This window comes from Apus apus, chromosome Z, assembly GCF_020740795.1.
Source record: "Apus apus isolate bApuApu2 chromosome Z, bApuApu2.pri.cur, whole genome shotgun sequence".
Classification (NCBI taxonomy): Eukaryota; Metazoa; Chordata; class Aves; order Apodiformes; family Apodidae; genus Apus; species Apus apus.
In genome coordinates, this window is record NC_067312.1 from 38,421,851 (window position 1) to 38,438,128 (window position 16,278).

Genomic DNA, 16,278 nt, shown 5'->3' on the forward strand with positions numbered 1-16,278 from the left:
GCTACTTGCAGAAAATCCAGTCTAACTAAGGGCCATAGCAAGTAATCCTTTCAAATATTCTTACCATCATTCTGCATCAGCATCTTAGTTTAGGGAAAGTATGTTTTTTTAACTGAATTTCCCAAACTGTCCCAATTTACCAGACTTATATTTGCACCATTAAATAGAGTAAGGACATAAAACTGAGACAAAAGTTGTATTTGAGGAATGTACTCAAGGAGCATACTATTCCAGATTCATGGCTACCGGGTACTTAGTCCTTGGGACTAAACAGAGAATAGGGTCCTCAGCAACCACTCTTGCCTTTTGGTCCCAGTCCTACAGAGCCATATTACTTCCTATGAGATATGTGGCTGTGGAGCCTTGGCTCAGTGGGGTTTCCTCCAGTATTTGTTCTGAGTGGCAGAAAGACACTATTTAATCCTTCACATAGGACTGTCTCAAGGAAAATAATGATCTTTGTGTTTAGTCACAGAAAAACCCAATCTACACCAAGAGAAATTAACTTCCACAAGGTATTTAACTACTGCAAATTCTCCAAAACAATTTATTTTCTTCTTCATGACAAGTCTCAAACAAACTGTCAACTTGTTTTAGAAATCTTTCCATGTGAGGGCAGTGGAAATAAGAGCATTAAAGTGCAAAGAAAGACAAAGAACTGTATTTTGGCAGATGATTACTTATGACAATAATCTGCTAAAGTCTCCTAATTTGGATTACATTAAGTTAATGAAATAATAAATTTACCTTGGTCATCATCACTTTGTATGCATAGAATTTTTTTCCTTTTCCTTTTCCAAGAGCACCTTCAAACTTGTCCACAAAAACTTGAGCTTCCCTGGAAAATGAGGGCAAAAGAGAGGTATAGAGGATATTCTGATGATGATATGGCATACACAATAGCAATGTAAATTTTTTGTAATTTTTAGAAAGAAAAGCTCTAAGATTTTGTATTTCACACAAGACTAATCAACAGAACAAGCAACTTCATGAATCCAGTCTAAACCAAGTGTATTTGAGCTCCAAGATGTGCCTACATCCAGTTAATGCTATCAAATATTTTCAGTCACAGTGACTTTCTTTTGCAGTTCAGATGCTGTCTGTGCCACTTACAAACTATTATTCCTTTTGGTTCCACTTAATAAAAATTGTTGTCTAGCTGCTTAAGGAAATTTATTTTTATTTTTTATTTTGAAGATATATCTACACTGAAGCTTTGGTTCCACTGTGTCTACCTTTCTCAATACTAGATTTAATTTAGGCCTTCAGAATTTCTGCATATTTCATCTGTAACTGCACCAGTTTGAGAATAATTTCTTAGAAGTGTAGCTTCGGTGTTCACAAAAGACTAAATTTTGGTTTATAAAGATACAGAAATTAAAAAATATCCTGGTGATACAAATATGAAAATAAGATTTTAAAATTACTTTAAAAAGACATAATATCTATGGATTGAATAATAAACAGAATAGATCAAGAGCATACTAACATTTCCTCCATTTCATCTAATTTTAATTAATAAGTATGACTTTCATGTGCGTATCTATTGAGAATATATTCCCTAAAGGCTGAATGTGCTGATCTAAACCACCAGAAAACAAACTAAAAATTCTTAGTTGTCAATGTATGCCCAAGACTGTATAGCTATTTTATCATTGCACTAGATGATTGCAAAACACTGTATATTACATTATTACACTAAGCACTTAAAAAAAGGCAGACTACTTGGAAAATGTTAGTTGTGATCCACATCCCACCAGAAGTGTTCACTAAATGTAATTAATTATCACGATTCTGTCTTCTGCTTGCGTATTTTAGGTAAGCCAGCAAAAATTTTGTGTTAAAGTGCAAAATCTGCAAATGGCATTGGCAGAATAGCAGTGTAGCTGTGATAAAGAATGTCAGGAGATTTAAGTCAATCCTAACAGCAGGTGGCAGTTTCCTCATAAACTTAGCAGTCAGTGCTGGAGCCGTACCATAAAAGAAGCCAGAATCAATAAACTGGATATATACCCATCTCCCAAATCAGCATATTGTATTCTGGAAAACCTTATACCACCACATCCATCACTAGGTAATTCAAGCATTGGAGCTTTTTAATGAAAAATTACTGAAATCAAAACCTACAGAACTCTAGAATATCTGTGGGTTTATGTGCCTTTATTGTATAGAATATACACAATGCACAAAATACAAGTTTGGAGTGGTTTTTTTTATTTGTTTTGGGGGGTTTTGTGGTTTTTTTTGTTTGGTTGGTTTTTGTTGTTGTTTTCAGTGAACAAAGTTCAAAATTTAAGGGGATAATATGAGAACAATCATTAATCATAAAAAAGTATCCATGGTGGATATGAACATACTTTTGCTGTAGCTGGGTACAACAGATCTCCACAAACATATTCTGCCATAACATTAAGCTAGGTCAAAATAAAAATAAACTTTCCACAACAAAAGTAATAAAAAGATTTATTTTAAACTCTTGATCCAAACCTTCTGGTGACTTGTTTGAAATGTCATTTTACAAAGTTTCTACAAAAAATAGTCTTTCTTACCCCTGTCTGTCTCCTGGACTCTCTAAGCAATCTTTCATGTTAGAGTGTTAGCAGTATTTAAGCTTTTTCTCCAGGGCAAATAAAAACACTGCTTTTTGAAGGTGATGGTCCAGATCTCCAGGTTTAATGTTGCTGACACTCCTGAATGTTTCCCTGGGTTTGACTTTGCCAGTGGATGAGGTTTGCTTCTTCCCTGTATCTCTTCTTCCCCACTCCAGTGTGCGCTGGTTATAGAACTGTTATAAACTGTCCCTAAATGTTACTGCTTTATAATCTGTCTCTCTGAGATTTTCATTACAATAGCCTGTATTCAGCCCAAACAAACCAGAAATTTATCTGATACCAGTTAAACTCCCTCCTGTGTGGTTACGCATGCAGTTAACTGAGTTACATATGCAAGAATGAAGCACAAAATCAGTTGGATCCATGCATGTACAATATTTGTGAAGCTACTTACACGTTTTGTGAAAAAGTATGAAGAAACTCCTGTCTTTTTTTATATGTTGCTTTCCTGCATTTACAAATTTGTGGTATAAATCTTGGAAAAAATCAACTAAGACCAAATGGTGGGCTTATAGTATTATTTTAGTTTTCCCTTTACACTGTGTTTGCATTCTAGTCTAGTTTCAATACATTCTGATTTTTTTAATTAATAGGACTTTTGCCATTAATGCCATTTCACACTGACCATGAAAAGAAGATATTTCAAACATGCATTAAAAACTGTGGTTATTAATATTTTCCATCCTTGTGAAGTAATAGCCAAAATTGTCACATAGTTAATAATAATCGTATAGTTAATAGAAATTAAGCACATGTTACATGGCCCAAAGGGTTGTAGTGAGTGGAGTCAAATCCAGCTGGCAGCCAGTCATGAGAGGTGCTCTCCAAGGCTCAGTGCTACAGCCAGTTCTCTCTAATGTATTTATCAATTATCTGGATGAGGGGATTGAGTGCAACCTCAGTAAGTTTGCACATTACACCAAGTTGGATAGGAGTGTTGATCTACTTGGGGGTACAAAGGCTCTACAGAAGGACCTGGATAGCTGGATCAATGAGCCAAGGCGAATTGTGTGAGGTTCAACAAGGCTAAGTGTCGGGTCCTGCACTTGGGTCACAACACCACCATGCAGAGCTACAGGCTTGAGGAAAAGAGGCTGGAAAGACACCGAGAGGAAAAGACCCAGGGGATGTTGACCGACAGGTGGCTGAACATGAGCCAGCAGTCTGCCCAGATGGCCAAGAATGCCAACTCAGCACTGATGAGGCTGCACATCAAATACTGCATTCAGTTTGGGGCCCTTCACTACAAGGATATTGAGGTGTTGGAGCTAGTCCAGAGAAGGGCAACAAAGCTGGTGAAGAGGCCAGAGAATAAGCATTATGAGGAGTGTCTGTGGGAAATGATGTTGTCTAGCCTGGATAAAAGGAGGCTGAGGGGAGACCTTCTTGCTCCTTACAACTACCCAAAAGAAGCTGTAGTGAGGTGGGGGTGGTTTCTTCTCTCAAATAACAAGTGAGAGGATGAGAGGAAATGGCCTCAGGCTGTGCCAGGGGAGATTCAGGGTGGATATTAGGGAACATTTCTTCATTAAAAGTTGTCAAGCACTACAAAAGACTGCCCAAGGAAGTGATTGATTCACCATCTCTGGAAAAGACATATAAATGTGGTACTCAGGGACGTGGTGGACTTGACAGTGTTAGTTTAATTGTTGGACTCGATGAACTTAAGTATCCTTTCCAACCTAAAATATTCTACAATTCTATGATTGTTATGGAGTTGTAAATAATGGAATTTTTATTTATTTTTAAAATATTTTCTGAAATAAAAGAGTGAAAGTCTTCTTTCAGTTTTGGCATAAGTGAACTCAAGGTATCTCTCACTTTCTACAAGTATGTCTGCTTTTTGTTGTGTGGTGGATTTTACTATTAACACTCTGAATAACATTTTAATGCTACTTACCTAGACAAACTAGGTCTTACAAGGGAACCCACCACATTAAAATATACAGAGGAGTTATTCAGTGGCCCACAGCAACTTATCTGTTAGCTGAATCCATTAATATTTGCTTGACTTAAAGATCTTATTTAATTGGTGGTTAAATACAAATCTCAATAACAACTTGATTCTATGAAAAATCCCCACCTGAGTTCTAATGGGATATCTGAGAAGCAAACTCAGTGAGGAAGCAGAGCTTGAAAGTGGTTCTTTGAGTAATGGTGCGGAAATATGTGTGCACATATATGCAAGGAAGTAATACAGAAAACATAGCTACCAGACGATGGTCTAGCCATGAAACAAAGTACGTTTTCCTTCTCCTCCTCAGCCTTTTTCCCCTCAAGATCTCTGCAGCAGGTTAGTTCCACTGGGTTACTCCTGATCTCTGTGGATTTGTTGGTTAAGGAGACATTTGCCTGACTTCTGCTTAAGCTTTCTGGCTTCAAAAGTTCAGCAACAACTTGGCATCATTCAGTCAACGAACAGGTTTGCAATGTCGTTTTCCCATGAGTAACACACTTTTTTTGTTAAATTAAATCCAATATTTTACTTAATTCAAGTTTCTACCTTGATGTCTAAAAACTGCCTCACTCAAAGACCTCTGTGCATCCCTGCAGACTTTTGCCACACTTTGTCCTTTGCTCCAGTTCTTCCATGCTAATAATAAAATGTGAGGACAGAAATAACAACCAAGTAATAAAAAGCAGTCCTAAATGTATGCAACTCCTTTAGAAACACTAAGAAGTACCAAAACCACATACATATACATATGCATGCCTACTTGGAAGTAATGCAGCTTCACTAACATGAGGACGTGTCAAAAACAACGCAGAGTGACAAAACTGAGCTTTGTAATCACTGGTATCATGTGTTATAGGTAAATTACCTATATCACAAGGTAGGCCAAAGTGTGCCCCGTTAGCTAACTGTGAATTTAAAGAAGCTTCAGAGAAACCTTATTAATTGAATTACAGACACAAGGAACTAATAAATGTTGCATGGGACTGGGCATTATTGTCCCAGAGAAGACACAGTTAATTATTAATACTAGGTGTGGAGTTACAGCTTCCAAAGTGCTAGGTGTACAGTGCTTCGGGCACTTCAATGTTGCAGCGAGAGGATGAATTACAGCTCTCAGAGGTTCTTGCTAATTAATAGGATTCAAGTGGATTGCTCACATTTTTCAGTAACAGTTCAGGAAGGTTTCAGTCTCCAAGATCTAAAAACTCAATGAAAAGAAGTGTCATATTAATACTGATCACTCAGGACTTCTCCAAGTCTTTAAAAGTTGGCTAAAAACTAACTGCAAAACAGCCCTTGTCAGGCACAGCTCACTCAAAAAGCATTTTGGCAGTAATAAAGGGCAAATTATAGTGTTATTTAATACCCAGCTGTCTTCAAGGATGTCCAGGCTGGCCTCCAGGAGTGTCAGTATGTCCATAGTAAGAGAGATTAAATACTGATTCATTGGAGTACAGAGAGTGCATCCAAAGATGAGGAGTTTCCACCATCCTGCACATACACCTCATGTATCTCTAGATTTTGTATACTTATAAAAAAAAAAAAAAAATTCTAATTCATCTGTCTTGATTAGTAATCTAATTCCTGCAATAAAGTAAATTATAGTAAAAAAACATGAAAAATCACCACATTCTATTCTGTCCCTAGCAGACAGAATACTTTTCTTAGGAAAAATTGGAAGTTGCCATGGCTCTCTTCACAGTCTGTATAAAATTGGAAGTCCTTTAAAAAGCCTAAGCTTGACATTTTGCTGCCTTTTAAAAAAATATAATTTCATTTCACTTGTTTTAATAGTTTACTAACTGGCTTGTGAAACATCTCCCATAGAAAACACACAACAGTACCCAACAAACCATGTAAACCAGTGGAAGGCAAATGAAAAGAATGAGAAAGCTTTTGTGAAGGAGAATATTTGTCTTGGAAATGAGAAGTGTGGACTTCAGCCACATTCAGGCTCTCAACAGCACAGACTATGTCCCCAGCCTGCAGCCTAACATGTCGAATTCCTATCGCCTGGGAGAGTGGTGATGCTGTTTCCTGTATAACACTTTTCATTCCTCACTATTTTCACATCTCCAGACCTGTAAAGATGTGACCATACTGTCTCAAGGTGTAGTCAGAAACAAGTGCAGTTAGACATCTCCCATTAGACCAGGTTGCTCCCTCACACATTCAAAAATGTGAGTATATATTAGGGTTTAGTTTTTGTTTTGTTGTTTTTTTTTTAATTCCAGTTGTTTGCTGGATTTATGTGTTTTGAGTGCTGAGTTATGCATGACTGTACAGAACAATTACAATCTGAATAAGATTGCCTGTAATAAATGGTAACTATTTTTGGAATCTTGTTTGACAGAGAAACAACAATAAAAGTAATTCCTCACTCAATAGAAGTAGATTCAAAGTAAATAAGCTAATATGAAGAACTGTAATTTGCTTTTGGAAAACACTTTTTTTCTAGCGCAAATTAGCTGATAATATGCTTCCAAGCCTCCTTCATGGAGGGTTGCAGCAAAGCATAGAAAAAAAATATTGTTGCAAATTGCCATAAGAGCACATTGATATGCATTTTTTACTAAAATTAACTTTATTATGTCAGCAAACAAAACTTAATGCATGTCTAGTCTCCCAGTCTCGATTTCATAAATATAAGAATTCTAAACTTGATAAACTACTGGAATTTTAGGTAGAATTGCTGCCCATGTTGAAAGTACAAGCACCACTTCACCCTGAATATTAATAAAGAAATTATTAAGAAAGAAAGTCAGATAAAAGGGTGGGATTTTGAGAACTGAGTATTAGTTTGATTGAGAAAGCTCAGCTCGGAGAATTAAAAAAATGCAGTAATTTAACACAGTGAGGATGACTAGAAGCACTAATCCATTTACAAACATTTCATAGCAACACAGATTTTTGAGGCTGGAAAGGATTAATATTCCCATTCCTCTGCTCTCGAATGGATGGCATAGGCTGAAGATGTTCATTCAGGAGCTCCTGATTCAGCCACAACTAGTGGCTGAGCTAAAACATATGTAAATAACTGCATATCTGATTTAGAGGCTTCTGTCTGTATTAATCATCATTTACTGTCACTATCAATGTGTGTGCCAGTTGTCCTCAAATATATCTTTTTTATAGTTTAATATAAGCAGATTGAGAGAACCAGCTGATGTTAATCAGAGACTTAGAATCTTTTGGGTTGGAAGGGACCTTTAAAGTTCATCTAGTTCAACCAACATGCAATGAGCAACTTCTTCAACTAGATTAAGTCTCTCAGAGCCCCATCCAATTTGACCTCGAATGTTTCCAGGGATGGGACTTCTACCACCTCCGTGAGCGACCCATTACAGTGTTTCATGACCTCATAATAAAAAATTTCTTCCTTATATAGAATCATACAATAGTTTTGGTTGTAATGGACCTTCCAGATCATTTACTTCCAAACCCCCTACCATGAGAAAGGGACATTTCCCATTAGACCATGTTGCTCTAAGCCCCTTCCAACCTGCCTTAGAACACTTCAAGTGGTACGGCCCCCATCACTCCATTGAAGAACTTGTTCCAGTGTCTCACCAACCTCACAGTAAATAATTTATTTCTAATATATAATCTAAATCTACACTCTCTCAGTTCAAAACCATTACCACTTTGTCTTTCTGGGCTGCAAGAGCACATTGCCAGCTCATGTTGAGCTTCTCAACAAACACCTACAAGTCCTTCTCCTCAGGACTACTCTCAATCTCCCAGCCTCTATTTGTGCTTGGGATTGACCTGACCCAGATGCGGGTCCTTGCACTTGGCCTCATTAAACTTCCTAAGGTTCACACTGTCCCACTTCTCAAGCTTGTCCAGGTCTCTGGATGGCATCCTGTCCCTCAGGCACATCAACCACAACACTCAGCTTGGTGGTGTCTGCAAACCTGCAGAGGTTGCACTTGATCCCACTGTGTCATTGATGAATATATTAAATAACACTGGTCCAAATAAGAACCCCTGAAGGTCACCACTTGTCACTGATCTCCATATGAACAGTGAGCTGTTGACCACTACCCTCTGGGTGCAACCATCAAGCCACCAATTCCTTATCCACCATTCCTCATTCTACCCATCAAATCCCTCTCTCTCTCGATTTTAGAGAGAAGGATATTGTCGTGGACCATGTTAAAGGCCTTGCAGAAGTCCAGATAGATGATATCTGTAGCTCTTTCTTTGTCTATGGATGCAGTCATTACATCATAGAATGCCACTGGGCTGGTCAGGCAGGACATGCCCTTGGTCAAGCCATGTTGTTTGTCTCAAATCCATTATGCGCCCTACCATTGCTTCTAGGAGGATCTGTTCCATGATCTTCCCATGCAGAGGTGAGGCTGACAGGTCTGTAGTTCCCAGCAGCCTCCTTCCCACCTTTTAAAAAAATGGGCACAATGTTTCCCATTTTTCAGTCACCAGGGACTTCACCTGACTGCCATGACTTTTCAAAATTCAGTGAGATTGGCTTAGCAACTACATCAGCCTATTCCCTGTGGACTCTCATCAGGTCCCATAGACTTATGCATGTTCATGTTCCTCAGGTAGTCATGAATCTGACTTTGTCTTACAGTGGAAGTTGTTGAGTACCTCAGCTTTCTCCTTCTCGGTTGTTACCAGTTTAACAATTGTGTTCGTTAGGGTGGGGAATGGTTTCTTTGACCTCCCGTTTCTGGCTGATATACCTGTAGAAGCGTTTCATGTTATTCTTTGCATCCCTTGCCAGGTTCAGCTCTAGCTGCTCCTTGCCGTTTCTGAGCCCATCCCTACACAACCAGGTAGTGTCCTTGAACTCCTCCCAGCATACCTGTCCCTGCTTCAACTGCCTGCACAGTTCCTTCTTGCCTTTTAGTTTGACCAGCAGGTCCCAACTCAGCCATGCTGGTCTCTTGCCTTCTTTGTCTGATTTCTGACACCTGGAGATTGACAGTTTTTGTGCTTTTTGGAAAGCATCCTTGAAGATCTGCCAGCTCTGTGCTGCTCCCTTGTCCCTGAGGGCAGTTTCCATGGGGGTTCTATTGACAAACTCCTTCAACAACTAAAAGTTTGCTTTCCTAAAATCCAGGGTCCTGACTTTACTCTTTTCCTGTCCCACATCCCTCAGGACTGTGAACTCCACCAGTGCATTATCACTGCAGCCCAGGTTGCCTCCAATCTTGACATCACCAATTAACTCACTTGCACTGGTGACCATCAGGTCCAGTATTGCATCGCCTCTGGTAGGGCTTTCTGTTACTTGGCTGAAGAAGTTATCCTTGATGAACTCAGTCACCCGGTTTGTCTACACCTTACTATGCTACTTTTTCCAGCAGATGTCAGAGTAGTGAAATTCTCACCACAGGACAAGAGCCTGTGAGCTTGATATCTCCTGCAGCTGGAGTAAGAAGGCTTCATCACTAGGCTCCCCTTGCTTGGGTGGCCTGTACTAGACACCAACCACAAACTTCCCTTTGTTGCCTAAGTCTCTAATTCTTATGCAGAAGCTTTCAACCTGTTCGTGGCTATTCTTCAGAGACAGCTCTTCACACTCTGTTTCTTGATGTAGAGGGCAAAGCCTTCACCCCTCCTTCCTCACCTCTCCCTTCTGAACAGCCTGTAGCTGTTGATAGCCACAGCATTGATAGCCAAGTTTCAGTAATGGTAACTAGGAGATAGCTTTCTAGCTACATGGTGGCTTCCAGCTCCTCCTGCTTGCTGACCATGCTGTATGCACTGGTGTAGAGGCACTCCAGTGGGGCTGTTGTCTGTGGTACCTTCTTAGAGACACATCCCTTAACTCCTATGATATTTCACTGGTGTTTCCCTGTTGGCTCCTATTATCTCAGGAGCCCCTGTCTCAACTCCATAACACTTCAAGTGTTCTCCAGTGTATCCAGCACATTCCAGAGCAAGAGGCTAAGGGCCCTCACAAGTACTTCATCCCTCAAAACTTGGTGCATCATACCACGGCTTGTTATGAGCAAACCTGATGTTATTCTACTTCCCCTTCAAGTCTAGTTTAAAGTTCTGTCAATGAGCTCCACAAGATCTTGGGCAAAGGCCCTCTTCCTCTTTTGAAAGAGAATCTAATCTGATGCCAGAAAGCCTGGTGCAATGTAGACCATTCTGTTATGGAAAACCCCAAAATTCCATTGGTGACACCAGCCATGGAGCCATGTATTAATAGACTGGATGTGCCTGTTTCTTACAATATCACTGCCTGCAACTGGAAAGAGAGAGGAAAAAACTCCCTCTGCTCCAGACTCCCTCACCAACTGTCCCAAGGTCCTGAATTCTCTTTTGATGACCCTTGGACTATGTCTTGCATCTTCATCACCACCCATATGGAAGAGCAATAAAGGGTAACAGTCCAAGGGCTGTGCTAGGCTAGGAAGTTTCCTAGGAGCTAGGATACTAGGAAAGCTGGGATAGAAGAATGGATATAAAATAGCAGCTCTGATCATGGTAAAAACTCAACAAATTTTAACTTTATGGGCATATGTATCCTTCAACTATAGACTATGCAAAATAAAATAATTGCTTTCTGAATATCTAATGTGTTCATCTATCTTTTCTGAAACTTCTTTCACCTTCACAATTATTCCATTTTACTTCTCGCACATACTCCATTCTTTTACCCCCTTCCATGTTGCCTTCTTTCACAATATACCTTCCATGTCCTATTTGTAGCTGTACCCTTCACAAAATAACCTTACATTCTAGAAGGAAAAATATTTAGACCTTCCCCACCATATTTCATATTATCTCTCCAACCATTATATCTGTGTTTTGTAGCCATAACAAAAGCTGTCTGCAGGAGAGACCATCTTTTCTCTGTTATATGTGTCTAGCAGAACATGATCATGAATTTTGCCAGTGTTTGGGTAGTACCTCAGTGAGTGAGCTATTCAAAGCAGAATGTGCACAAAAGTTTTGACAAAATAATACATGTCTCTGTGTTTACAGAGCTTCCTGTGTTTGGTAGAAATATAACCATAAATAAAAACGTAGCTTTTAGCCTGTAGCTGTAGTGTTAAGTTTGCTAGGGCAAAACACAACATTATAAAAGACATAGATAGAAATGCATGAAAATGTGAGCTTATTTTCCAATCAGTTTTCTTTTTCACAAGTTAAAAATAAAATACCAATTTTTCTTTCAAAAAAATTAGACTAGGAAGATAAATCCTCTCTTCCCACCCCAGAAATCTTGAGGAATTCCTGAAATTATGTAATATTTCTTGAGTGAGATACTAATCTTACCAATGGAAGAGTTTACTGACATTAATCTTAATGAAGAAAATGAAAGATTTTGCAGGGGAGTGTAAAAGAAACTTAAAGAAAAATATACAGGTTTTCCATGTTTGATTTGAGATCTGCAGACACAAAAAACCACTGATCTGTAATGCCATTTACCTCCACTTTCTATGAAAGCACACCTTGTGACAGTGAGATTACAGATAGTTTGAAGTTAATAGTGTCAGCAGGTCTAAAAATAAAGTGAAAGTTCAGAAAAACAGTGTGAAATGCAAAGCAGGACGGCAGATGTTCAATGTGGAAATCAAACCATACTTCAAGACAGACAGCTTCTTTTTCATCTTCCATGGCTTGTTTCGTAGTGTGGCAATTAGTTTCTTTTTTTCTTCTACCTCTTCCTTCAGTTTAGCCAGCTCCTCCTCTGTAATCGGCTCCTCCTCAGAGTCAGAATCGGAGCTTCAAACAAAAGCAGGAAAAAAAAAGTCACCAAAACTCAGAAAGGACAAAAGTTTTCAGTGTTAATTGTATTTAACTTAGAGACTACATAAATGCTTCCACTCTTGCACAGAAAGGAGGAAACTATTCATTTAAGGTTTTTATTAATTTTAGTATGAAAGGCACAGCCTGCACATGAAGAGCAGAGCCCTAACTGAACGAGCACTACACTCAGAGGATCCCACAGAGAGTGGGCAGCTCTCCTGGGGAAGTGTCTGACAGCTATTGATGGTTCCTGCGGGAGTAACCAGCCTCCTTAGACTGCAATCCAAACTCACAATGTGCAAGTGAGGACACTATCATTGCAGCCATAAAGAATGAACTTATTCAACCACTTCAATGTGCCACAGGAGACAGAAGAGACATGATGGCCACAACAAAGCTAAGTTTAAGCACCAGAAGACAGCCCATTCACTGGTCAAGCCATTTTTCTGATTTGAATGTTTGAAAATTTATTGCAGCATTCTTGTTTTTTTTTAAATAGTTTTCTAGTTTGTTTTGGGAATGGTTCAGTCCAGCTTTATCACACAAGCTATTTTCAGGAAGTTTTGTTTATAATTCACCTTTCTGGGAGCTTGATATTCAGAATCTGATGTCAGAGCTGGATGATTCATTACCTAAGTCACCTAATTCTATAGTTTCAATCTTTTGGATAACTAAAGAATTATAAACTTTTTTTCTACCAAACCAGATAACAGCTAGTTAAAGATTATTGTGGCATGAAGGACAAAAGGGTTTATCAGCAAGAATATTTATGAAAAGTTTTTTTTTAAAAAAAAAAAGTTACAATAAAAACAAAATTGTTTTTGTAATAAAGCAAAATAAAAACTTCTCAGTGCTCATTTACCTTTAGTTTCGATGAAATACACATCATTATAGAAAAAGTTATAGAGGATCAATAAAATTTTCAGACACATACGAGTAAATTAGCAAAAGAAAGAAGGAAGTTCTCTTAGTTATCAGATGCCCTGTTGTTAAAGACTTCAATGATATTTACTGAAAATACTGTCATGTTAGAAAGCTGAATCCATCAGCCATAAAGATTCAGACTTCATGTGACAAAAAGCAATGTCAAAGAAAATATAAATCTACAGGATAAATGACTGCTATAGAACACCAGACATATTTATTGTTATTCTGTTGCAAAAAACAAGTGAAAAATTATATCAAAACTTAAGTCAAATGGATGAAGGTCACTAAACAGATTTGTGCATTAAATTGTGAGGCATTATCATGCAAAAAGAGTCCTGTCTTTACAAGAAAAGAAAGACTAAAGGAGTCTGGTTTTAGAGAGCTTAAATCCTTAGTTGTTAAAATTAGCTGGTTTGCACTATGCAAAACAAAAATAAAATGCTCAATGTAAAGGATTTCCTTTAAAAGAAGATTGCCAGGCTATGCAAAACTGAAATATGTAGTTTTACAAGACTGCAGTGGGAGAGGTGGGAAATATGAGTGGTAAGTGCTAATGAAGTGAGCTTACTGAAGAAAGGAAGCTGAGAACAACACAAGAAGTAAAGCAGGGATAATATTGGCTCTTTTCTGCATTGCCCATTACAATTTTGTCTTTGCAAACACATCTTCTCTTTTATTTTTTACTTTCTTTTAGAAACAGGAAAATACTAAGTCCAAATTTCTAAACATCCTTCAGAAATCAGCATTTTTAAGAGCATTTACACTAAGCAATCAAATTCTGTGCAGTTACAGAAGATTTATTTTTTTTTTTTAGCTTGAGTGTTTGTACGCTATGAGATTCAGGTCAGGAAATCAGAACTCTTCTGGAACCAAAACTCAGCCTTTCACGAAAGATTGTGACTCATGCGTTATAAGGCCAGAAGGGTTCACTGTGGCATTCAGGCTAAGACAGAACATAAAGCAACACAACATAATTTCAAATCAAGCAGCCATCTTCCTTGGCTCAAATTCAATGCACACAGAGCATCTTTTCCTAAGTCAGTAGAGCTGTCGAAATCAGCTGCACCTCCTTCAACTGCATACATAATGAATTTGCTCATAACGTTTATGTGTTTTCGTTTTATGCCCATACTATACACCTGTGTTTTGGCTTTAGTTTCATCTCCTCTTTGCTGCTCTAAGTGGTTTATGAAATCTACTTTTCTCATTATTTTTGTAAAAGCTGTGCTATAAAGGGAAAAATTAATATGAAAATATTTTCTTGGAGCTTCAGTGTTTTCAGGGAAAAAGCTAGCAGGACTTTAAGAGTCTAGTGTGATGAGTCAATAAATTTGGCTACATTTCTTCCTAGTTCTTTGTGAAAATTCTATTTTATTGATAATGTTATGACATTCCGTGGCACTCAGTGCTCTTGGTCAACTGTCCTGCTAGCAAAAGATGCAGTGCCTGTACTGCTTTAATACTCCATGTGTCTCTGGAATTTTGCATAACCTTTATACTCTTGACTAAGCCTACTATCATTTGATCTGCTCACATACAGACCTAAACTTCAGGAATTGCACAGACTATAAGATTCCTTCTCTGAGGATTGGTACCTCAAACGACTACATTCAGTTTCTATCTAAGACAAAACAGTCACAATTAGACAACTGAATAAAGAAGAAAACAGCTTTTGAATCTGGGAATATCACAGGTCTTCACAGTGAGACTACAAGGATCAATTTATTATATTTGGGGGATCATGCTTATCAACAGTGTAGAGCTGTTCACACCTTTATTAGCAGATAAGGATCAACCACATCAACAACCAATAGCATCTAAGACCAGAAGATGTAAAATTCAGTCAGAAATAACTCCATTCACCATGGAATTACCCTGTAAAACTCACTACCACAAATTAGCAGAGATGAAATAATCAGGTTAAATGAAAAAAAAAAAAAAAGGAAAAGGAAAACTATTAACACTGAATTAAACTAAGATTCCTCTATTTCCTCTATGCAGAACAATTAGGGCATAAAGAGGTTTCCCTAATCTAAGTGAAAAATAGGGGAGATAAAGATGGTAACAGCACCAGATTCTACTGATTTCTACTGTGACCTAGGCAAAATGGGCACTGTTTACAAATTTTAGCAAAATCCAAAATGTCAACAGCAAGTACAATATCATGACCCTACAGAATGATATCCCTTTCAATTTTACTTGTTTCTTCTTTTTTTTTTTTCCTTTTTTTTTTTTTTCCTTCTCAACTTCTTGTTTTATTCTTATCATGCTTTTTCATGCTGAAATGTTTTGGCAATTAAACAGCTACACCAGCAAGTTGTACTTTTAAAGAGTACTTAGCATTTATTTTTGATAGGTCCTCACAGATTTACTAGGCGGGCTGTATTTATAGGTTGCCACCTTTCTGTTCTGTCCTCCAGGTCCATAAATCCTTTATCGGAATTACAGCTGAACTGATAGCCAGCCTATTCACAAATGTGGTCCTCCAGGGATGGATATTTGGATCATAAGTGGCTTAGATGTTGGGATCAAGAGCACCCTAGTGAAGTTTGCTGACAGCACCAACATGAGTGGAGAGTTTGACACTACAGAAGAGAAAGACACCCTTCAGGAAGCTTATGAAGTTCAGTTGGGATAAGAGTAAATTCCACATGGTAGCACATAACCCATGAGTGCAGTTCAAAACTGGATCCACCTGGCTGGAGAGCAGCCCTGTGGAAAGAGACCTGGGGTTCTTGGTGGATAACAGGCCCAACATGAGTGAGCAGTGTGCTGCAGGGGCAAAGAAGGCCAACAGGATGCTGGGCTGCATCAACAAGAGCATCACCAGCAGAGATCAAGAAGTCATCATTCTCCTCTACTTGGTGCTTGTCAGACCACATCTGGAATATTCAATTCATTTCTTGTCCCTGCTCTACAAAAAGGATGCAGACCCTCTGGAGAGGGTCCAGAGAAGGGCCAGAAGGATGATCAGAGAACTGGAAGACCTGCTATATGAGGAGAGGCTGAGAAAACTGGGTTTTTTCAGCCTTAAGAAAAGAAGGC

The 16,278-nt window shown here is 38.4% G+C and overlaps 1 protein-coding gene across 1 annotated transcript in view; it reads right to left on the bottom strand.

Moving 5' to 3' along the window:
• The window catches only part of TMC1 (transmembrane channel like 1), a 124,726-nt gene that overhangs the window by 39,904 nt on the left and 68,544 nt on the right, over positions 1-16,278 (bottom strand). Inside the window, exons 7-8 of the mRNA XM_051643289.1 lie at positions 12,142-12,282; positions 748-838 (exon numbers count right to left, since the gene is read on the bottom strand). Coding sequence (XP_051499249.1) covers positions 748-838; positions 12,142-12,282 — 232 coding nt within the window. The remainder of the gene's footprint in view (positions 1-747; positions 839-12,141; positions 12,283-16,278) is intronic.